Source organism: Dasypus novemcinctus, chromosome 22 (assembly GCF_030445035.2).
Source record: "Dasypus novemcinctus isolate mDasNov1 chromosome 22, mDasNov1.1.hap2, whole genome shotgun sequence".
Taxonomy (NCBI): domain Eukaryota; kingdom Metazoa; phylum Chordata; class Mammalia; order Cingulata; family Dasypodidae; genus Dasypus; species Dasypus novemcinctus.
This window is the reverse complement of record NC_080694.1, coordinates 64909522-64932077: the sequence shown is the minus strand read 5'-3', so window position 1 is coordinate 64932077 and position 22556 is coordinate 64909522. Positions and strand designations below refer to the sequence as shown.

General features: G+C 46.1%; 1 protein-coding gene and 1 pseudogene across 2 annotated transcripts; both read right to left on the bottom strand.

Moving 5' to 3' along the window:
- Positions 1-11991: 11991 nt before the first annotated feature.
- LOC105744343 (ribosomal protein S6 kinase delta-1 pseudogene) lies at positions 11992-13257 on the bottom strand (annotated as a pseudogene).
- A 5512-nt stretch (positions 13258-18769) lies between these two features.
- On the bottom strand, positions 18770-22167 carry LOC101415824 (patr class I histocompatibility antigen, A-126 alpha chain-like). Of its 2 annotated transcripts, XM_004475330.4 has the most exons (7): positions 22053-22167; positions 21659-21928; positions 21032-21307; positions 20197-20472; positions 19976-20083; positions 19556-19588; positions 18770-19399 (listed from the first exon to the last, which is right to left on the bottom strand). In XM_004475330.4, exons 1-7 carry the CDS (start codon positions 22114-22116, stop codon positions 19251-19253), a joined length of 1176 nt encoding a protein of 391 aa, XP_004475387.1. In that variant the 5' UTR covers positions 22117-22167; the 3' UTR covers positions 18770-19250. The 2 variants fall into 2 exon arrangements, with proteins under 2 accessions (XP_004475387.1, XP_004475392.1); XM_004475335.4 differs by lacking the exon at positions 19976-20083.
- Between the last annotated feature and the right edge of the window lie 389 nt (positions 22168-22556).

The following is a 22556-nucleotide window of genomic DNA, read 5'->3' as shown; positions in this document are numbered from 1 at the left end:
AAGGGCACCTGAATAAACCAGGAGAAATGCAGGGTTTGACAAAGTTAAACAGGTTCCTTTACTGCAGGACTTCACAGAGCCTTTGATTTCCCAATGTGGCTTGTGATGTGATTTGCCAGAAAGATGACAGAGTTTACAGAATCTGCCAGACTTGCCTGAAGAGTAAACCTTGCTTTGTGGAGCAGTTTTGAAAACTAGCATTCCATGGAGCATACCTTGGGAAGTCTGCTAGCAGGTACACCAAAACTTACTAATGCCTTATTTTTTATTTTCTTATTTTTCAGGTTCTCAAGGTCAGGGAGCAGAGCCATGCTGAATACAAACCAGAAATCACCCAAACCCCAGTCACCAGCATGTGCTCAGGCTGTAACTTTACAAAACATTTCCCCTTACATGATGGCACTTCTCCCGCCCACAACCCTGTGGACCTTCACCCCCATTTTCAAATGATAAAACCCGGCCCCAAAGAGATGGGCCCATAACTTGGCTCTACCAGTTTGTCCCATGCCCTCGATCAAACACTTAATAAATACATTACATACTTTTATAAACAGTTGTGGCCACAGGAAACAGGGATGCTCCCAAGACCCCGCACCTGTTCTGCATCACACCCTCTCCCCCAGCTCTGGTGATTGCAGCCCAGGCACCCAGCTCTGTGGGGAGGCGTGGGGGAGGGCGCCAGGCAAAGAGCCTGCAGAGCCGCTCTGGAAACCCCCAGGATGCAGGCCCCGAGCAGCTCCTGCGCTGCCCCCCCTCCCCGACCTTGCCAAGTACAGGCCCCTGGGCCAGGTGAACCAGGTGCCTTGGTGCCTTCTACTACTCTGCAAAGGGCGGGGGTGAGGGCGAGGGAGCCAGAGCAGTGCGCTGGAGAAGTGTGCCAGTGTGGGAACTTGAGCCACCCTGGGTGACAAGTGGTGTCTGGGAACGCAGACGGGGAGCGCCGGGCAATGCCAGCCTGCAGGAGTCCGCCCGTGCTCACCAGGTGCCAGGAGGTGGTCCTTGCGTGCTCCTGCACCCGCACCCGCCTTCCTCCATGGCCCCGACCTCCCCTCAGACCCAGCCCTAGGCCTGGGGGCCTGTCCTTCCACGATGCAAGGCTCCAGAGGGTGCCAGGCCCGGTGGTGGCGCAGCCCGGGGCCTCACTCCTTAACTAGCAGGGGGCGGCTGCGCTCCTCTGCCCTGCGCTGGGCCGCACCGGGCTGGTTCGCGCCCACCTGAACTGGGTCGGGCTTGGCTGTGCCGCATTGGGCTAGGCTGGCCCGTACTGGGCTGGACTGAACTGGGCTGAGACGCGCTGGGCTGGGCCCTGCTGGACTGGACTGGACTGAGCTGGGCTGTGCTGGACTGGGCTGCGCTGATTCGCGCTGGACTGGGCTGGACTGGGCCGTGCCGGGGTGGACTGGGCAGGGCCCTGCTGGACTGGGCAGCTCTGGGCTGCAGCCCGGCCCCCCAGCTCGGCAGCGCCTCTCGCTGGCTCTGTCCGGCTCGGCTTCGCCCGCAGGTGTCCTAGGCGCTCGCTGGCGGCCCACGCGGCGGGGGTGGGCGCGGGGCGGGCTGGCGGGTGCGGCTCCGGGCAGCCCCGCGGCGGCTTGGAAGCTCCTCCTTGGGCAGTGAGGCCCCGGCAGGCGCGGAGGCGGGGCCACCGGCTTCTTCCCTTCACCCCGGAGCTTCCTGTCGCGGAGCCGCTGGGGCCCCTCGTGGCGGTCGTCATGGCGGGGCGGGGGCGGCTGCGGGCGGGGGGTCTCCTGGTCTGGGGATCCCTGGTCCCGGGCGGCTTCCGGGCTGCGTCCTCGGTGCAGGCCGAGACCCTCCGGGCGCCGCCCGCCCTCGGCGCCCACCACGCTGCCCCGCTCTTTCCTCCCGGGCCTTGGGGAGCGCCGGCAGGAGGCCTGGTCGCCGCCGCCGGGAGCCCCCGCTTGGCGCCTCCTCAGCCGCACGGCCCAGGGGGACCACTGCGGCCCCCAAATGCTCGCACCAGCACCCCTTCCCCAGCCGCTCCGCGAAGCCCCGGCTTCACTTTTTTTTTTTTTTTTTTTTTTTTGCATGTAGGTTTACCAAGAAATCAGACAGAAAGCACAGAATTCCCATAGACCTCCCTCTTTCTTGTTTTTTCCTATTAGCACTTGGCATTAGTGTGGTGCCTTCGTTACACCTGATGAAACAGTACGATTATCTTACCCTATTTACTGTAGTCCACAGCCTACATGACGGCTCACTGTACTCTACAGTTCTATGGGTTTTTAAAATTATTTTTGTAACATATATTCAAGCTAAAATGTTCCATTTGACCACTGTCAAGTATCTAACTCAGAGGTATTTACTATATTCACATTGTGCTACCATCACCACCATCCACTAGCAAATCTTTCCCACCACCCCTGTCAGAAAACTCTGCACCAATCAAGCGTCTACTCTGTTTCCTACCCTTGCCTCAGCACCTGGTAACTTGAGTTCTAACGTTTTAACTATGCATTTGCCTGTTGTATTTAATAGCAGTGAGATCATACAATGTTTGTCCTTTTATATCTGGCTTATTTCAGTCAATATGATGTCTAGAAGGTTCATAGCTGTTGTGCCCATGTTGTAGAACGTCATTCTTTTTATGGCTGAATGATATTCCATGATATGTCTATACCCTATTCTGTTTACCTTTTCATTTGCTCATGCACATTTGGGTTGGTTTCATCTTTAGACCCCTGTGAATATGCACATCAGTGTGCAAATATCTTTCTGAGTCGCTCCTTTTCAATCTTTGGGGCGTATACCCAGGAGTGGGATCCACAGGTCATATGCTGAGTCTACATTTCACTTTCTGAAGACCTGCCAAACTTTCCACAGCAGCTGCAGCATTTCACTTTCCACCAACAATGTATGTGGTTTCATCTTCCCCCCATCCTTGTCAACGCTGGTTATTTTCCATTTTCTTTATCACAGCAATTCTATGATTAAGTGAAACGTTATCTCATTGTAGGGTTTTGTTTTTTTTCACTTTGCCTTTTTATTTAGTTGTAAGTCTTGGAGTATATTCTAAAACCAAACCAAAACAAACAAACAAACAAACAAAAAAACCAGCCCCATTGTTTTTAAAGGCTATGAAATATATTATTGTTTGGATAAACTCCCATTTATTTTATTTTTAAACATATCAATTTTATTGATTCATATTAATAAAGCATAAAATCCATCCAAAGTGTACAAGCAATAGTATTTGTACAGTCATCTAGATGGGCATCCAATACTGTAATCATTATTAGAGTATTTTAATTATTTCAGTAATAATAAACAAAAAAAAAGCATCATGACCTCTCCGTCTCTCTTTGCTGCCGCTGCTCTACATAGCTGCTCTTTCTGGCTATGCATGAACATTTGTAACTTTTTTTAAAGCAGTTTTATTGAGATATATCCACATACCATACAATCTGTCCACAATGTCGTGCATTTATCACCACAAAGGAAATGTTAGAACAACTTCATTATTCCAAAAAGAAAAACTCCACACTCACACGAGTCACCTTTCAATCCCTCTATCCTTTCCCGGCCCTACCTAACCACTAATCTTACTTGATCTTTATAAATTGACTTATATTTACATTTTACATAAATAGAGTCATATAGTATGTAGTATTTTGTCTCTGGTTTCTTACACTCAGCATAATGTATTTTTTTGTCTGATATTAACATCTACTAATATTGACATATTTTGTTTAGTTTCAAAGTAAAACAGTCTTATATATGCAACATTATCCATATCAAATGAGGTTTTAATATGCTATACAGTCCCATGCTATATTTTTTAGCTTTCCTTTTAGTAATATACATGACCATAGACTTTTGTCAATCCTTATGCTGTTTGGACAACTGTAACTTTGTACAATGTTTCAAGATCAGGCAGTGAAATTCTCCCACATCACTCTTCTCTTTCAGAATGCTTTTGGCTATTTGGGTGTCCTTTCCCTCCCAAATGGATTTGGTGGTTGCCTTTTCTGTTTCTGAAAAGGGACTTTTGGAATTTTGATTGGTGTTGCATTAAAACTATAAATCCATTTGGGTAGAATTGACATCTTCACGATGTTTAGTTTTCCAATCCATAAAGATGGAACATCTTTCCATTTGTTTAGGTCTTCATTGATTTCTTTAATATTGTTTTGTAGTTTTCTGCATATTGTACCACTTTAGTTAAATGGGTTCCTAGGTATTTTTGTTTTTCATTGCTATTGTAAATGGAATTTTTCCCTGATTTCCTCCTCAGATTCTTCAATACTTTTGTACAATAATGTATTTTGCTTGTTGATCTAGTATGATGCCTCAACACTGAACTCATTTACTAGCTCAAGTAGCTTTGTCAGATATTTCAGAGTTTTCAAAATATAGGATCATGTCATCTGGGAATTGTGAGAGTTGTACTTCCACTTTCCCTACTTGTATGTCTTTTATTTTTTCTTCTTCTCTAATTGCTTTAGCTAAAGCTTCTAGCTCAATGGTAAATAACAGTGGTGAGAGGGTGCATCCTTGTCTTAGTCCTGATCTCAGAGGGAAAGTTTTCAACCTTTCCCCATTGAGAATAATGCTGACTGTGAGTTTTTCGTATATGCCCTTTATCATATTGAGGAATTTTCCTTCTATTCCTGTCTTTAGAAGTTTTTTTTTTCCAGGATGAAAGCAGGGGTAAGTGGATTTAGCTCAACTGATAGGGCATCCACCTACCACATGGGATATCCAGGGTTCAAACCCAGGGCCTCCTGATCCGTGTGACGAGCTGACCCAGGTGCAGTGCTGATTTTGCAAGGAGTGCCGTGCTCCACAGGGGTGTCCCCCACATAGGGGAGCCCCACACACAAGGAGTGTGCTCCATAAAAAGAGTTGCCACATGTAAAAAATGTGTAGCCTGCAAAGGAGTGGTGCTGCACACTCGGAGACTGGCGCAGAAAGATAATGCAACAGAAAAGAGACACAGATTCTCAGTGCCGCTGACAACAATACAAGCAGACACAGAAGAGCATACAGCAAATGGACACAGCAGACAAATGGCAGGGAGGGGAGGAGAAATAAATAAAAAAATAAATCTTTAAAAAAACTGAATGAATGCTGGATTTTGTCAAATGCCATTTCTTCATTAATCAAGATGACCATTGGTGTTTTCCCTTCAATTTGTTAATACGGTGTATTGTGTTTATTTTTTTCTTATGTTGGACCACCCTTGCATACCAGGAATAAACTCCAATTAGTCATGGTGTATAATTCTTTTAATGCACTCTTGGATTCCATTTGCAAGCAGTTTGTTGAGAACTTCTGCATCTGTCTCATTAGAGAGATTGGTCAGTAATTTTCTTTTCTTATAGCATCTTTATTTGGCATTGGTATTCGGGTGATGTTGGTTTCATAAAATGTGTTGGGTGATTTTCCCTCCTCTTCAAATATTTGAAAGAGTTGAAGGAGGATTGGTGGTAATTCTTTTCAAAATGCTTGATAGAATTCACCTGTGAAGCAGTCTGTTCCTGGACTTTACTTTGTTGGGACATTTTTTTAAAATATATTTTTTATTTACTTTTAAAAGATATATAGATCATACAAAATGTTACCTTAAAAAATATAGATTGCCATATGCCCACTCCCCATACCCCCAACTTTTTGTTGGGACTTTCTGGATGATGGATTCAATCTCTTTCATTGTGATTGGTGTTAAGTTCATGTATTTCTTGTAGCATCAGTGTAGATTATTTGAGCATTTCTATGAATGTGTCCATTTAATCTAGGTTGTCTAGTTTGTTGGCATACAGGTCACATAATATCCTCTTATGATGCTTTTTATTTTTTTGTAGAGTCAGTCATAACTTCTCCCTTTCTTTTCTGATTATATTTATTTGCATCTTCTCCCTTTTTGTCATTGTTAGTCTAGCTAAGCATTTGTCAATTTTATTGATCTTCTCGAACCAATTTTGGGTTTGTTGATATTTTCTAATAATTTCTTTTCATGATTTCATTTATTTCTGTTCTAATCTTTATTATTTCCCTCCTTCTTGCTTTGCTCTTCTTTTTCTATTTCTCCAATTGTTCAGTTACATCATTCAATTTAGCTCTTTCCTCTTTTTTAATATAGGTGTTTAGGACTGTAAATTTCCCTCTCAGGACTGTCTTTGCTGTATCCCATAAGTTTTGGAAAGTTGTGTTCTCATTTTCATTCATTTCAATATATTTACTAATTTCATTTAAAATTTCTTCTTTGACTTATTGATTGTCCATAAGTGTGTTCTTTGGCGTCCACACATTTGTGAATTTTCTCCTTTCCTGTCCAATATTGATTTCCAGTTTCATTCCATTAGATCTGAAAAGGTGCTTTGTATAATTTAGAACGTTTTACATTTATTGAGAGCTGCATTGTGACCTAACATGTGGTCTATCCTGGAGAAAGATCCATGAGCACTTTAGAAGAATGTATAGCATGATGATTTGGGATGCAACATTCTGTATATGTCTGTTAGGTCTAGCTTGTTTATCATATTCAAGTTCTCAGTTTCTTTATTGGTGTTCTGTCTAGTTTTCCTATCTAATGATCTTGTTGGTATTTTGGAGTCTCCAATGATTATTGTAGCTATGTCTATTTCTCCCATCAGTTTTGCCAGAGTTGTGCATGTATTTTGGGGCACCCTGGTTAGATGGATAGATAATTATGACGGTAATATTTTCCTGGTGGATTGTCTCTTTTAACATAAAATGGTCTTCTGTATGTCTTACAACTTTTTTTGCAAAGTCTGTTTTGTCTGTTATTAGTATAGCTACCCCTTTCTTTTTTACGATTATAGTTTGGGTGGAGCATCTTTTTACAAACTTTCACTTTCAGCCAATTGTATTCCTGGGTCTAAGGTGACTCTCTTGTAGGGAGCATATGGATGGCTTGTGTGTGTGTGTGTTTTTTTTAACCCATTCTGTCATCCTATATCTTTTGATTAGGGAGTTTAATCCATTCACATTCAACAATATTACTCTTAACTGCATTATTTACTTCGATCATTTTGTTCTTTGGTTCCTGGAGATGCATTGAAAAACCTGTAACTCCACTTGAGAGTCTGAACCTTCATACAGAAATTGGCATCAATGACTGTGATGGTTAGGCTATCGTGTCATCTCGGCCAGGTAGTTGTGCCCAGTATTTTAGTCAAGCAAGCACTGGGCTAATTGTAAGATAAGGACATTTATGGGCTTTAGTCATCATTGAGTTTACTGCATAGATGGCTGATCACATGTACGATCAACCTGGGAGACTGCCGTCAGCAATGAGTGATGTTTTATCTAATCAGTTGAGTGCCTTAAAAGGGGGAGTGATTCCAGCATTCAGGGAGAATTTCACAGCTCATCTTTGTACAGCGAACATCTCCCAGAAACGCATTAAAGACCTTTATTGGACTTTTATCGGAGCCCCTGGTTTGTGACCTCCCTGTGGAAACTGGATTTGTACATCCCCACCATCACATGAGAGAATCTTAAAAATCTCATACTATTTACAGATATCTCCTAATGATTCTGTTTCCCAAAAGAACTCACACATCAAGACCCACTGACAGATCAGTGATTATAACTCCTTTTTCCACCATGAAGACATTGGGGTCATAGAATTCTCTGAGAAGTACCTTTTTATTGATCACAGCTTTCATGTACAGAGTTTCTTTTGAATTGGTGCCAAAAGAAGTCAGACTCTTCCTCTACCTACTGGAGTCTTCAGACCTGAGAGACATTAGTACCTGCTGTTTTCTCTGCAGTTTCTGGAACAAGCTTTCCTACACTTCTAGAGGCCGCAGGAGGGTTTCTTTGGCCATGAAAATATTTCCTCACTTTAAAGATGTGTTCTAGGCAGTGCTCCATCATTAGGAAGAGCTGCTGGAGAGGAGCGTGGTCAGTGCAGACACTCCCCATGTCCAGGGCTGGCTCAGCTGAGCCCTTGCTGCCCAGCTTGGCCCTTTGGTCAGGTGGATGCATTCAGTAGCCATCAGGGAATCAGGGTGATGCTTCCAACACCATCACCCACCCAGGCGGAGCCCCTTTACCACCACCTCCTCCTCTTTAAGTCGCTCCCACTGCAACCTACCACCTGCGACTCTGGCCCCTGGGGACAGCTCATTTTTCTTTTTATTGTTGAGTTTAAGATTTATTTATTTATCAAGATATTAACCCTTGGAGATGTGGGTTTCCAAATATTTCCTTCCATTTTGTAGGTTGTCTTCTAACAGATGTTCAAGCCCTTTGATGCACAAAAGCTGTAAATTTGTCTATTTTTCTTTTTGTTGTTTGTGCTTTGAGTGTAAAGTCTAAGAAACAACTGCCTAACACAAAGTCCTGAAGATGATTCCCTGTTTTCTTTTAGGAGTTTTATAGCTTTCTCTTATATTTTAGTCTTTACTTGATTTTGATTTAGTATTTATATATAGTGTGAGGTAGGGTACCATCTGTAGCTGAGCGAGAGGGTTTCGTCCTCGCTCAGGCCCAAGAGTCGGGGGGGCTTGCTCCTGCCGAACCACCGGCGGGGGGTGCCCCAAGAGGGAGCACCGGTTCTCCAGGCGTGGGGGATGCGCGGTTGGGGAAAAACCACGGAGACCGCTTGAGCGCAAGAACAGGTCTGCTTTATTATGGAAGTACACTTAGCTATATAGGGTTGGGTAGAGGGAGGGGCGTGATGAAGGGAGGGTTGGCTAAGGGGCGGCTGTGGACAGGCTGAAGCTGATGGATAGACCTGAGGTAAGCAGTTACTGGGGAAGAGGGCAGATTGTGGGTTGGCAATATGGGCGGGACTGGCGGGAAGGACGGCGGGGGCTGGAAGGGGAGGAGGGGTGGAGAAAGGCGGCAACAACCATCTTCATTTTTTGACATATAAATATCCAGTTTTACAAGAACAATTTGTTGAAGAGACTGTTCTGTCCCAATTGAGTGGACTTGGCAGGCTTGTCAAAAATTAATTGGCCACAGATAGGAAGATTTAGTTCTGAATGCTCAGTTTCATACCATTGGTCTATGTGTCTGTCCCTGTGCCAGGACCACACTGATTTGATAACTGTAACTTTATAATAAGTTTTTAAATCAGGAGATGTGACTTCATCAACCTCATTCTTTTTCAAAATGGTTTTAGCTATTTGGATCCTTTGAGCTTTCCACCACACCATGGAGCCTAGAGTGATTACAACTGAAAATGGGAGGATTGCATCCAGCATCCAGGTGGAATCTGAGCCTCCTCTTGACATAAAGGTGCAATGGACACAACCAATCCAGTGTCCACATAGAAGAGGTGGCATTGGATTGGGAAAAGTGGACATAATGGACAAAGGGTATGGGGAAAGGCAGGAAGAGATGAGAGGTGGAGGCATCTTCGGGACATGGAGCTGCCCTGGATGGTGCTTCAGAGGTAATCACCGGACATTGTAAATCCTCACAGGGCCTACATGATGGAATAGAGGAGAGTATGGGCCATGATGTGAACCAATGTATATGAGGTGCAGAGGTGCCCAAAGATGTACTTACCAAATCCAATGGATGTGTCATGATGATGGGAACGAGTGTTGTTGGGGGGGGGGGAGAGGGGGGGTGGGGGGGTGGGGTTGAATGGGACCTCACATATATATTTTTAATGTAATATTATTACAAAGTCAATAAAAAATAAAAAAATTAAAAAAAAAATCCATATAAATTTGAATATTGGCGTATGCAATTCTGCAAATAAGGATTTGACAATTTTATTGAGATTGTGTTGAAAGTGTAAATTGTTGTTGGATTTTATTTTATCTTAACAGTAGTCTTACAATCTGTTAAAGGGGAATGTCCTTCCATTTTATGTTTTCTTTGATTTCTTTCAAGATGTTTTGTAGTTTTCTTGTGTGTACAACTTCATTGCATACTTGGTTAAATGCATTTCTAGATGTTTGGTTCTTTACTTTTCTATTTTTGACATTGAATATGTTAGCTGTGATTTTTTTAGCTTGTGCCCTTAAGTATGTTGATGAAGTTTCCTTCTATTCCTAGTTCTGGGTGCTTTTATTAAGGAATGATGCCAGATTTTTTAAAAAGTGTCTTTTCTGCATCATTGTGATGATCATGTGGGTTTTTCCATTGTTCTATTAATATGATGAATTACATTTATCAATTGATCCTTATTTTGAACCACTCTTGCATGGCAAGTGACATTAGGTGGTAACTCAGAATTCCCAAAAGGACAATTAGCAACAGAAATGGTGTGTAGATAAATACATGGATACACACACACACAAAAAAACACTTCCTGTCCATCAGAAAAGCTTCCTTTAAAATTACTTGTAATTCAGTACTGATGACAATGAATTCTCTCAGTTTTTGTTTGACTATAAGAGCCTTTATGTTATAATCTCAACAATATTAATTTTCTAAGTCATAAGCAAGGTATATCCCTCCATATCTTTAGGTCTTCTTTTATTTCCCTTTGCAATGTGCTATAATTGTCACTGTAAGGATTTTCATCCTCTGCATTAAATTTATTTCCAAATACTTTTTTCCACTTCTAAATAAAGATTTTTTATATTACAATAATTTTTAATTTACAAAATCTTGAAAAGTTAGTATAGGCAGTTGCAGTTACCCTTTACTCAGTTTCCCCTGCAGTTAGTATTTACATAAACATTGAAAATTTGTTACAGCTAAGAAATAATGTATAATGTATTGTATTTGTTGAGCCTACAGGCTTTCTTTGGCTTCCACAAGTGTTTCCACTAATGTCCTTTCCTTTTCCTGTTCCAGGATCCAATCCAAGATACCACATAGCATTAGATAAGTATTTTTTAATATTTATAACTATTGATAAATTTTTATAAATGAAAGGTTTTTAGCATTTTTTACCACATTTATTTGACATCATTATTTCTTAGTCCTTAATAAGTTGATACAATTAGAGGAAATAAATACTCCCTTCCCTTTTTTGTTGCTTGTGTGTTAGTAGGGGTGGGAAGAATGGAGTATGACAGAATACTTAAAGGGCCTAAGAAATGGACAGATGGAGAAAGGAAACGAGGCTGAAGATAGTGTTTATATGGAAGCCTTCTCTAAATAAGCAGTACCAAGCAACCAAGTGCAGTGTTGACAACGTGAGTGTTTTCTTCTCACATGGATTGCTGAAAGTGTGAAAAAGCATGAGAACACACTAAGGATACATTATTTACACAGCATCGTGCTATAAGTCTCCTATTAGATACATGCGTACTCTTTTTTCTCACTTTTTAAGTTCTCTAGGTGATGTTATTCATGAAGGATTTTTAGTATATTATTCAGCAAATTTTAATGTAATCATATAAACCAATATTGGTTAGCAGAAAACACTGCTACTTGCCATGTAAAGGCTATTCTTTCCAGTAACACTTAATCTTATATTTAGAACTTCCTATGGGGAATATCTTGAAAGGCACTCCTCTTTCAAATGGGTTTATGACTCACACATAACAATAAAATGAAGATTAAATAACGTGCACACCTTGGTTAAAGGTTCGTATGTAACAGCCCCTTACACTTACAAATCAACACCTTGTCCAGATAGTAGCTATAAATAAATACTCTTGTTTAGTCTTTTTCTTCTCCCATTTCCTTAAATATTTTTTCCAAATGATTTGGTGCTTCATAAATGTCTACAAGGCAGAGAGACCTCAGTGCTGGAGACACCATCACAAACACCGGAATGTGTGCTGCATGATCCACAGGGCAAAAAAGGAGGAGACGCGATGGCCAGCACCAAGAAGCTCCACAGAACTGAACGTCAAGAGCTGATGAAGAGTGAGCAAGCATTGCAGAGACACACTCGGGCACGTTCAAAGCAGTGTGAGTGCATATTCCTGCTGGGGGCACTCAACCAGCGTCTTCCAGGGAGGAGTTCAGAGCACAGCACACAACTCCACCCATCACAGGCTTCTGTTTCTTCCCTGATAGCTCAACCTCTGGGGCACAGTCCATTCTCTCTGTGCTATCTTTGTCACAGGAATCTTTAGCGTTGCTTCACTGGCTAAAGTACAATACTGAAAGTGTCTGACATGTGACCAGTTTGCCTCCTCCCACTTGCTGCAGCCCAAGGAGAACTGGCTCCTCAGAGCTGAGGTCCTTGTGCAGACACGCCATGGTGGGCACAGAGCGGGGAGGACAGTCGTTCCCTTCCTGCTGTGTTCACTGCTTCTCCTTAGACCTTTTAAAATGAATGTCTGTTCTGTCCTTGTGTCCATGACAGGTAAAAACCTGTGATACATTATCAAGGTAGAGTTTTCCATAAAGGCTAGAGATACTCTGTGCCCACATAAAGTCCTCCACTTTCTCATGCAGATTCTCAAGGGTAGTGCTTGACTCTCCTTGAACACCTCCTAGGAGTACAGAGACTCCCTTCCTACAAGATCAGAAGCAGCTCCACCACCTTCTTCCTTTTAATAAGTCAGTCTTATTAATTATTGTACTTTCTCCAAATAATCTCTCTTGCCGAACTTGGATTTTTAAACAACCAGGAAAGATGGTATGACTTTCCTTTTGCTCTTCTGTTTAATTCTGGTCACTGTCAGAAGCAACAGTCCCTAGTGCTGAATAATTTGAGCAAATATGGAGACCAAAATTTCTAAAAGGAGTTTTTATTGGAAGCCATTCCATTCCCCAACTCAGCACGAGAATCTTCATCCACAGCAACCGATATCAGATCACTGTGGCTGGAGAAGCCTTCCCTGCTACGCTCAGGAAAGCTATCAATGAGGAAATCCAAATAAGCTTCAGCAGGACCAATCCTTTCAGATTCGTCTTTAATTAATGCAGCCTCCAAAAGATCTTCAAGCTCTTCACTATTAAAAGGAGCAGGAATATTTGCAGAGAACTGACAGATCATCGGCAAGGTCTTCTCTCTTCCATAACAGCTTCATCAAGTCGTCCAAGCACAGTTCCTTTGGCAAATGAAGGAAACAATTCTAATGGCAGAAGTTTTTGTGACTTTGCCCAGTTCTCTGTGCAGTTTCTTAAAGTCACAGTATCTTCCACATGCTTCTCTCCTGCACATTTTCTGGATTCCTTCCTGAGACAACCCGGGGTGACCTGACACACTCTGTAGCCCCTGGGGTGTTGCTGGTGCTCGCTGACTGCAGAAACAGGCGAGATCAGCACTCGCTCCTGGCAGAACACCTGCCTCTGTTGCTTCTGCTGCTGCCGCCCTCTGGAACCCTCAAAGCGACCCGGTGCCAGCAGTCCTGGCTCCAGGGCAGCAGCGAAGTGACCAAGGTGCTGGGGCTTCACCATGGCACCTCTGCCCAGGAGAGGGTCTTTAAAATTTCATTTTCTACTTGTCATCACTAGTATATAGAAATAGAATTGTGTTTATGTGTTGACCTTGCATCCTGAGGCCTGGGTATATTATCATGCTGGCTGAAAATAAGGGCAGCTTTACTTCTTCCTTTACTATCTACAGGTCTTGCATTTAATTTCTTGCCTTCTTGCACTGCTTAGGACATCCAGAATGAGGTTAAATAAAAATGGTGTGAGTGGACTTCTTTAACAAGTTGATCTTAGGGAGAAAGCACTTAGACTTCCATCGAGTATGATGCTATCATAGACTTTCACTGATGCCTGGATCCACATAGAGGAAACTGCCTTCTATTCCTACTTCACTGAGAGATTTGTCTTGAAAGGTGTTGCATTTTCACAAATGCTTTCTCTGCAGTAATGGTGACATGGTGTTTATGCTTTATTCTGTTAATTTGGAGAACTGAGATGACTTGCAGATAATAACCCACCTCTGCATTCCCAGCTAGTCCAATTTGGCATGATCTATAAATCTCTTTAGGTAGTTTTGAATTTGGTTTGCTCACATTTTGTGTCGAATTTTAAGCCCAGGTGCATGAGGGACAGTGTTCTGTGTGTCTCTTATATCCTTGCCTGGTTTTTGAACGAGGGTAACACTGGGCTCATACAGGAATTGGGAATTGTTCCTGCCTTTATTGTGTAAGAGGGTTTTGTGTATAATTGATATTATTTCTTCACTATGTGTTTGATACAATTCAGCCATAAGAGCTTCTCAGCCTGAAGTTTAATATATGGGAAGGTTTTCAATGACTAATTCCATTTTTACAACTAATAAAGGGATGAACAAAATTTTTTATTTTTCATTTGTAATTTGTGTTTTTCAAGGAAACTATTCATTTCATCTAGGTTGGGAAATTTATTGGCATATTCCCCTACTTTCATTCTTCATATATGTAATTTATGTCTTTTTCTCTTGATCAATCTAGCCACTAGTTTATAAAATGTACTTATATTTCGCCAGCAAAGAAGCTTTCAGTCTCATTCTTTTTCTCTATTTTCCATTTCACTTATCTTTATATTAGTCTTATCTTTATTATTTCTTTCTTTCTGCTTGCTTTAGACAACTGGAGAACTCACGTCTTTTGTTACCTTCATCTCAACCGTCCTAAATCCTTGTTGTCTATGCTGTCCAGTGTCTGAAAAACGTTGTTTCTTAACTTTTTTTTCTAATATGAGGTTGCCTAGGTCAGGAAACTTCATCCAGTTGCTGTTTCTACATCATGATCCACAGCAAAATTCCAAACTGAGTTTCTAATTGAATTTGTTGTATTTTTTTCATTCAGGAAGTACATTTCTGTTCTTCCACAAAATATCTAGGTCATTTTAAGTTTCCCATGTTTGTTGGAAATTTCAAGCTAATCATTTTATTCCTTATATGAAGTAATTTCTATATCTCATAGTTTCAATAATGAGTTTTCTGATCCTCTCTTTAGGATCTATTTTTCTGAATCTTGATCACATTGAGTAATTTCTATTTCATTTATGTTTCTTGCTATGAGCTGCACTTCTTCCTTGTGATATTGGATAAAATCTTTGACACATAGTTTAAACATGGAATTCTCTAGAGGCTTTTGTTTCCTTCTTCCAGTTTTCAGACCACCAATCCAGGATATTACACACTAACTTCATGGTTTGAAGTTATTTTGTTCCACAGGTGAGGCACATTTGGACAAGCCACAGGAGGCTGGCTGGCGGTTACAATTCCTCAGAAACAGGTGCTTTCTCCTTCCCACCACTGAGCCCCTGCCCTTGCGTAAAAGGCACGTTTTGTCAGAACATTCTTCTTTGGGGAATGAGACAGATTTCTTTTGTTCCTCCCTTACTCTGAGGCTATGAACCTTTGGCTTCCTAGATTTTCCAGGGTGGTGGACTGACTCCTATTTCACTCCCCAGAAGAAAAAGGTTTGGTATCAGCTCCTGTCTACTTCAGCATGTGAGCCCAGGAATTTAAAGATACGATTTTCAGATTTGACAAATACTCCTAGAATAACTGGAACTTATGTCTTTGATGCTTTTCTGCATAGATTTTTGCCTAAATTATTCTCTTTTTCTTTAATACTAATTGATGATTTTATATTTTATCTATTCTTTTAATTCTACTGAGTAGAAGAGACAGCCTTAAAAGTGTACCCACCATATTACTGAAAATGGAATCTCCTTAGCTGCTCATTAACTCTTTGCCAGTACTGGACACCAGGGTATGTGCTGGAACACGGTCTATCTCCACCAGCACTACTCAGTGTGGTCAGTGGCTAGCGCTGCTCCGTGAACCTTTTTCCAGCCACAGTGAGATCCGGATGGAAAATGAGCCTGAGAGCAACAATGGAGCCTCTTTCTTATCTTATCCCATAGTGGAGACACACTAGCAAAGGAACAACGTGTATATTGGATCTGCTAAAAAGTTTGTTGACCAGCTGCTCATGACCAGACTTGGAGTAGCACAGTGTCTAAACCTGGGGGGTGTATTAGACTCTTATGGGGGTCGCATAAAAACTATAACACTTATGGATCCTCTCCACAGAAATATGTGCATGGACAAGGAAATATAAAATTTATATGAAATGTCAGTGCATATTTGATCCTCTGAGGTCTTAGAGATCTGGGTTTTCTTAATCCTATTATGAGAAAAAGGCAGGGAGAGAGGTTTGCAGAAATAACTTATCCATCCAGAAATGCCCCTCTGTGTATTTGTGAAGCTAAATTAACAGAGAAAAGGTGAAACCATAACAGGCCATAAAGGAATGAATTGAAAGATGTCATTTACTAGCCACCCACTTATCCAACCAAACCCAAATGCCACCAGTGTACCAGATAAAGTTCCACACTGATCCTGCTCCAAGAATTGACATCTGCCCCCATGTTCCATCCTCAATGCTCATCCCACAGTACCTGGACCTCTTCCCACATCAGGGAATTCCATACTTAGGAGCCTTGGTGGAGGCAGAGCCACCCCCGCCATGAAGAGGGAAGCTCACCCCCCCCAACACGCTTGAGCTGGACACGGAGGAGCCTTGACCTCCCTGTCAGATGACCACAGCAGATCCTGGCTGAGGATGCACTGACCCAGCAATGCTGGACTGAGCAGAGTCCAGTGGGCAGGGGTGTATCACCTTTTACCTATAGGTCCCATGTCCAGTGTCAGGCCAGTGGGTGGTCAAGCCTCTTGCCCAGCAGCAGTGGCTTGGTTCCCACAGTGGTCCCCACATTGGGCAGGTCATAGTTTCTGATCCTGGCTGTGTGACATCAAGTTCCTGGTTCTGTAGCTTTCCTCAAATAAAATGAGCCCCAGGATCATGTGTACAAACTCCTTATGTTGAAAGTAGAAAAATCTAAAATCCATTGTTTGCACCAAGACATGAGCATGGAATTCATTAAGAAGTAGAGTCACATAGCAGAAATTCAGAGGTCTAATTTATGGAGAACGTTCAACTATTCATAAATCGCCACTGGGCTATACCCCATTGTGGAGAAAGGGCATGCCTTTCCCAACATCACTCTCATAACTGATGATAGATGTCCTCCTTTTCTTTTCTAGAAAATTTTTTATATGATTTATGAACCATGTGGGGCACTAAGCCCATCACTGGCAGAACAAGCTTCACCATCCAGCTAAGCCAGGATGGCCTGAGGGGCTTATGATGTAATACTTGGGCTTCTCCTCAGACCCCTGAATCAGGACATGGGGCGAGAGCCCAGAAGGCACATTCCACCACCCCCAGGGGAGCTGCAGCATAGACACGTGGCCTCCCTGGTCTGGGTCCTTGCTCTAAAGACGGACCTGAAATCCAGCAGCTCAGCACCCCCTTGTTATGAACACAGAACCTCGTGCTGCACCCAGACCTTCTGGATACTTGTGGGATGTCCAGGAGGTTCCTATGCACAGAAAAGTTTGGGGCTCCCTGGTCTACATGCCTTCCAGACATGGTGACAGAGCTGTGTGGTCAATCCAGGGTGGTCCATGGATGGTTGAGCTCTGGGAGGTCCATGGGTCAGTCCTCACTCCTCTCCTTTTGTAGCTAATCACACCCTGGGTGACCTCATCCTCCCCTTAGGTTCAAAATATCACTTATATGCCCTCACCCCCAAATCTGTGTCTCAAGCCCAGACACTTCTCATCTCTAGACTCGTATTTCCAATGGGAACTGACATGTCTTACATTTCTGATGGACATCTCAGATTCATCTTTTCCTGAAAAAAGTATTTCCTGTAATAACCCTTCAACTATTGTCCTTCCAGAGTCTTCCCCACCTCCACTGATGACAACTCCACCTTCCTATCTGCGATTCCTTCTTTCCTTTGCATAGAGGATTTTTTGGTGTCCTACTGATTTAGTTCTCTCATAACCCAAAACTTAATCCATTAGGAAACCCTGTAATATTTTAAATATAGACTTCTATTTCCCACTATTTTCCCTTCTTATATCCCAGGCAGATCAACTGACATCTCTAGTTGCAACATTAAACTGATTTCATCCTCTTTTACCTACTCCCTCACTCACCCCTCACCTCTCAATCCTATTCTCAGCAAAGCAGACTAAGTAATCATTTAAGATAAATCATAATAAGTGTCTCCTTTTCAAAATTGCATCTCAACTCCCACTTTACACAGAAAAATTACATCTTCCCATATCCACAAGGCCTCCAAGATCTGGCCGACCTCTGCCTGTCTCCATGACGCTGCTGCAGCCACTCTGCCTCCTGCTCTTCCCAGAACCACAGGCCTCCCCTGCCCACCAGGACATGCTGCCTGTTTCCCTGCCTGGGAAGACCTTCCCAGACATCCTCAGGGATACACCCTTCATGACCTTCAAGCTTTCCTCAAAGGTCAAAGCCTCGTTGAGGCCCGCACTGAACACCCGAGGTCACACAGCACCTTCCCTGCACTGAGGACAGATGTTAGCTGTTTTAGTTCACAAATGTTTCCCAGAAGCTAAAAAGGGGCATCCTGCACAGTCCTCCACAAACACCAGGTGGAGGAGTGGTGAGTAAGGACACCCCCCCCCCAGTGCCTTTCCTAACACAGCTGTGGTCTCCTGGCAGCAATGACACAACCTACACTCACCTTGAACACTGAGGCCACGAGGACTGTCCTCAGAAGTGCTGCTCTCCCCCCTCTCCCCTCCACCCCCTGTGACGACAGCATAATTTCAACTCCCTCCAAGACAAGAGCAATCCAGGCTAAGACCCCATTGCCCACCTGTGGGTCTACACTAGGGTCTGCTCTACAAATCCATGGGCTTGGGCTGCAGCCAGCATTGGGGTCAGTGGAGCTGGGTAAGGGCAGAGAGGGAGGGCAGGCGGCAGAGAAAGACCAAACCACCAGGAGTTAAATAAACTCAAAACCATCGACCATCCACAGTGTGAAGCCCATGTGAACAGAGCACTGACTGGACACAGGTCTGTCCACCGTTGGCTCCTCACAGCAACACTCAGCACAGCAGATACACAGGTTCTGGAAGGTTCTCAGGATGATTTATTTCCTCCCCCTAGTTTAAGAATCTTCCTGTCTCTCAAATGATTCCTCAGTCCCTGCTAGCAGCAAGAGTTTCCTTAAGGAAACTCATACCAGGTTCACATTTTCAAGGGAAGCAGGAAGGGGCAGCTCAGGGCACCATGAAGTAAGCAGGGCTGTGGACGCTCCACACCCAGCTCTCCTGAGCAGGATGGTCGGTCGGGGCAGGGAACACAGGTCAGTGTGGGGGACGTGGGGGCAGGGGCGAGCTACCTCCCCATCCTCCAGGATACAACAGGAATGCAGATACAGATGCCCGCTGAGGAAGGAAAATCTTCACATCCCAAGGAAGGGGTTGTGAAGTCACAGGAGGGGCATGAACAGCTCTTGAATCTCTCCACCCCCCATGCGGCAGCTTTGTCATGCTACAGAAGAAAACAATCAAGAGCACGTTCAGGTCATCTCTGTAAATGCTGACGTCATGACCAGCCCTCCACAGTCCTCATGTCCACGTCCAAGGAATCCCCAGGCAAGTCCTCTCGGCCCAACTCCTCTCCCCTTTCAGGCTCCAGGGTCTTATCTCTAAGAGTCTTGAGAGGCACATCATTGCCCTGGCCACTGTCACTGGCTGGAAAAGAACAAACACAGGGTCTGGTCAGAGCCACAGGGAGATGTGAGTCAAGGAGTGTTGGGGTGAGCTGCCCCGTGGGCTCTGTCTACACTCCCCAAAGCCTCAGGTCAGCCTTGACCCTCCACACCACCTCCCTCTCTGTCCCCCACTTACAAGCAGCCCGAGCGTAGCTCCCTCCTTTTCCACCTGTGGAAAAACAACTAGTGAGTCCAGGACATGAGGTCCTGAGAACTAGTCCTGAATCCAGGGAAGTTTCCAGAACCATGACTGCAGACCCAGGGCAAGATCAGGAGACACGAGGTAGGGGATGTGTGGGCTGGATCTTCTGCCCTCCTGGAGGTCTGTCCTCAGCAGCCCCTTCCCTCTGACTGCTGGGAACAGGGGCCTCCACATCATCACTGGGGGACACTGTCCTACTTCTCTCACAGGTTTATAAAGTAAGTATAGTAACAGGCCCAGACTGGATGGGCACGTGTGTGAGGAGGGGCTTCACGGTACCAGGAAGGGGCAGGGCACACTGCTACTGGGCTGGAAACCGCCTGGACGAGAAACCTCAGGACCGCCCTCCCCTACCTGAGCTCTTCCTCCTCCAGATCAGAACTCCAGCCACCACAGACACTCCAAGGATGACCAGGGCAGCCACGATTCCCACGATGAGTATGGGGGGCTGGGAAGGCAGCTCTGAGAAGGGGGGAAGGTCAGGGGCCCTGACCCCAGGGTCAGCCCTGACCCTCTGGAGGAGCTCAGAAGGGCTCTCGCTTCCCTAAAAGAGGCCCCCACCTCGTCCCGCTTACCCCATCTCAGGGTGAGGGGCTGGGGCAGCCCCGCATGCTGCACCTGGCACGTGTATCTCTCTTCCTCCCCATAAGGCACCACCACAGCCGCCCACTTCTGGAAGGTTCCGTCTCCCGCAGGCCTGGTCTCCACAAACTCCATGTCCTGGGTCTGGTCCTCCCCGTCCCGCTGCCAGGTCAACGTGATCTCCGCCGGGTAGAAGCCCAGGGCCCAGCACCTCAGGGTGAGCCCACGGTCAGAGAAGGGGTGGCGAGTCACGTGTGTCTTTGGGGGATCTGCGGAGAGGTCAGAAACTTCAGGAACTTTCCATTTCTCTCCTGGCCATTCTAGCAGCGCTCATGTGACCACCAGGAATGGACAGGACAGTCTTGGTGGGCAGTGGAAGCCCCAGACACCAGCCTGGACTTGGGGTTCCAGGATAAGTCCTATTCTTGGAAATTCTGGGGTCAGGTGAGACCGTCCAGTGCAGGAGGCCCCAGGTGTGTGATGTGAACAGGGACCTCTAGACCTGACCTAGTGGAGGCCGAGGGGCTCAGAAAAGCTGCAGGAACAAGGCCTGAGAATGTCCCGGTGGTCCCCAAGGCTGACCTACTGCCCAGGTGCTTCAGGGATGGTCTCCTCCATTCCGGGGGAGGCTGGACCCTTCACTGTCCTGACAGAGGGCGGGGCCTCTGCGAGTCACTCAGGGTTCAGGGTCTGGACACCTGGGCCGACCCCGCCCCTGGACCCCAGCAGGAGAGTGTTCCTACATCTACTGGATTTCCCCTCCCCATGGGCGCAGGTGGGGGCGCAGCCCAGCCCGAGGAGATCGGGGAGGGCCCCAGGCCCCTGTACCTGTGCGCAGCAGCGTCTCCTTCCCCCTCTCCAGGAATCTCTGCAGCCACTTCACACAGTTCTCCTCCAGGTCGGCTTTCGCTCTCTGCACAACCCCCTTCTCCTCCCACTCACGGCCGGTGATCTGAGCCACCGTGTCCGCCGCCGTCCAGGAGCGCAGGTCCTCGTTGAGGGAAATGTAGTCGGCGCCGTCGTAGGCGTGTTGACGGTACCCGCGGTGGAGGCGCCCGTCGGTGCCCACGTCACAGCCGTACATACTCTGGTAGGTGTGAGACCCTGGGCCCGCCCCCACGGTAAGTCCCGCCCTGACACGCCCACAACCAGCCCCTCCTCTTGGCAAGGTCCAAACTCTTAGTTCTGGCCAACATTTTGCGCGGCTCAGGGGTCAGCCCAGCCCACCTGTCCGCCCACCTGCCCGCACCCCTGCTCGCCCCGCCCCAGGTGCTGAATTGCCTGGGTCCGTCTGGTCTAAACTGAAAAGGAAACCGAGGAAAAGTCCTTCCATACTCCCGGGTGGGGGGTGCTCGTGTCCCGCGGCCTCAGGGTGCAGTGGGGACCCGAGACTCCGGGCGACCCCGGCCCGTCCTGATCCCGCGTCGTGTGCGGACCCCGGGCCCCGTCGCTCACCAGCCTCGCTGTGGTTGTAGTAGCCGCGCAGGGTCCGCAGGTACACCCGGGAAGTCTGCCAGTCTTCACTGGCCCTCCGCATCTGCTCCCACCAGTACTCGGGCCCCTCCTGCTCCACCCACGGCGCCCGCGGCTCCAACCTCGGATTATCCGCGTCGCTGTCGAACCGCACCAGCTGCGTGTCGTCCACGTAGCCCACGGCGATGTAGTGGGTGTCCCCGAGCTTGGGCCGGGACTCAATGGTGCTGAAATACCTGAGGGAGTGGGGGCCTGGGGGCACAGAAAAGGGGCGGGGATCAGCAGGGGAGGGACGCGGCTTCCGGGGTCCTCTCCCCCCACCCCCGGAGGTCCCCTCCATCCCTTCCGGGGCAGCGCCCCCCGACCCCGCACGCACCCACCCGGGTCTGGGTCAGGGCCAGGGCCCCCGAGAGCAGCAGGAGGAGGGTCCCCGGCGCCATGGCCGGATCCCCGAGTCTGACAGAACCAGAGTCCGGGCGGGTCGGGGCGGGCTCTATATGGGTCGCGGCGACCGCGATTGGCTTCTCCAGAACCGCGCCCGCAATGGGAGGCAGCCTGGGCCCGAGTGCCCGGGCAGAAGGACTTTGAATCCGGCTGGGAGATGAAGAATGAAACTACGGGGACCGGGGTTTCCCCAGCTCGGCCTCCCGCCCCACACGCCAGCCTCGGGGCCGGACCCTGAGAGCCCAGACCTGGTCCTGGACTGGCCCGACCCCTCCCCTGCACCGAGCGCTCTGACACCCCCTGATAGTGAGGCCCGGTGCTGACTAGTCACAACTTAGGAATTAGTGAGGGCCCTGAGGAGATTTTGGTGATCTCCACTGCTATTGACCATACTAGAAATTATAAGGAATTTAAAAGACAGATTCCTATAGATTAA

Excerpts from the sequence above, each read along its gene's own strand:
- LOC101415824 (XM_004475330.4), bottom strand. The coding sequence starts at position 22,116 with ATGGCGCCGGGGACCCTCCTCCTGCTGCTCTCGGGGGCCCTGGCCCTG. Across the intron at positions 21,308-21,658 it reads CTACAACCACAGCGAGGCTG|GGTCTCACACCTACCAGAGT; the intron begins GTGAGCGACGGG and ends GGGCGGGCCCAG. Across the intron at positions 19,400-19,555 it reads GAGCTACGCTCGGGCTGCTT|CCAGTGACAGTGGCCAGGGC; the intron begins GTAAGTGGGGGA and ends GTTCTTTTCCAG.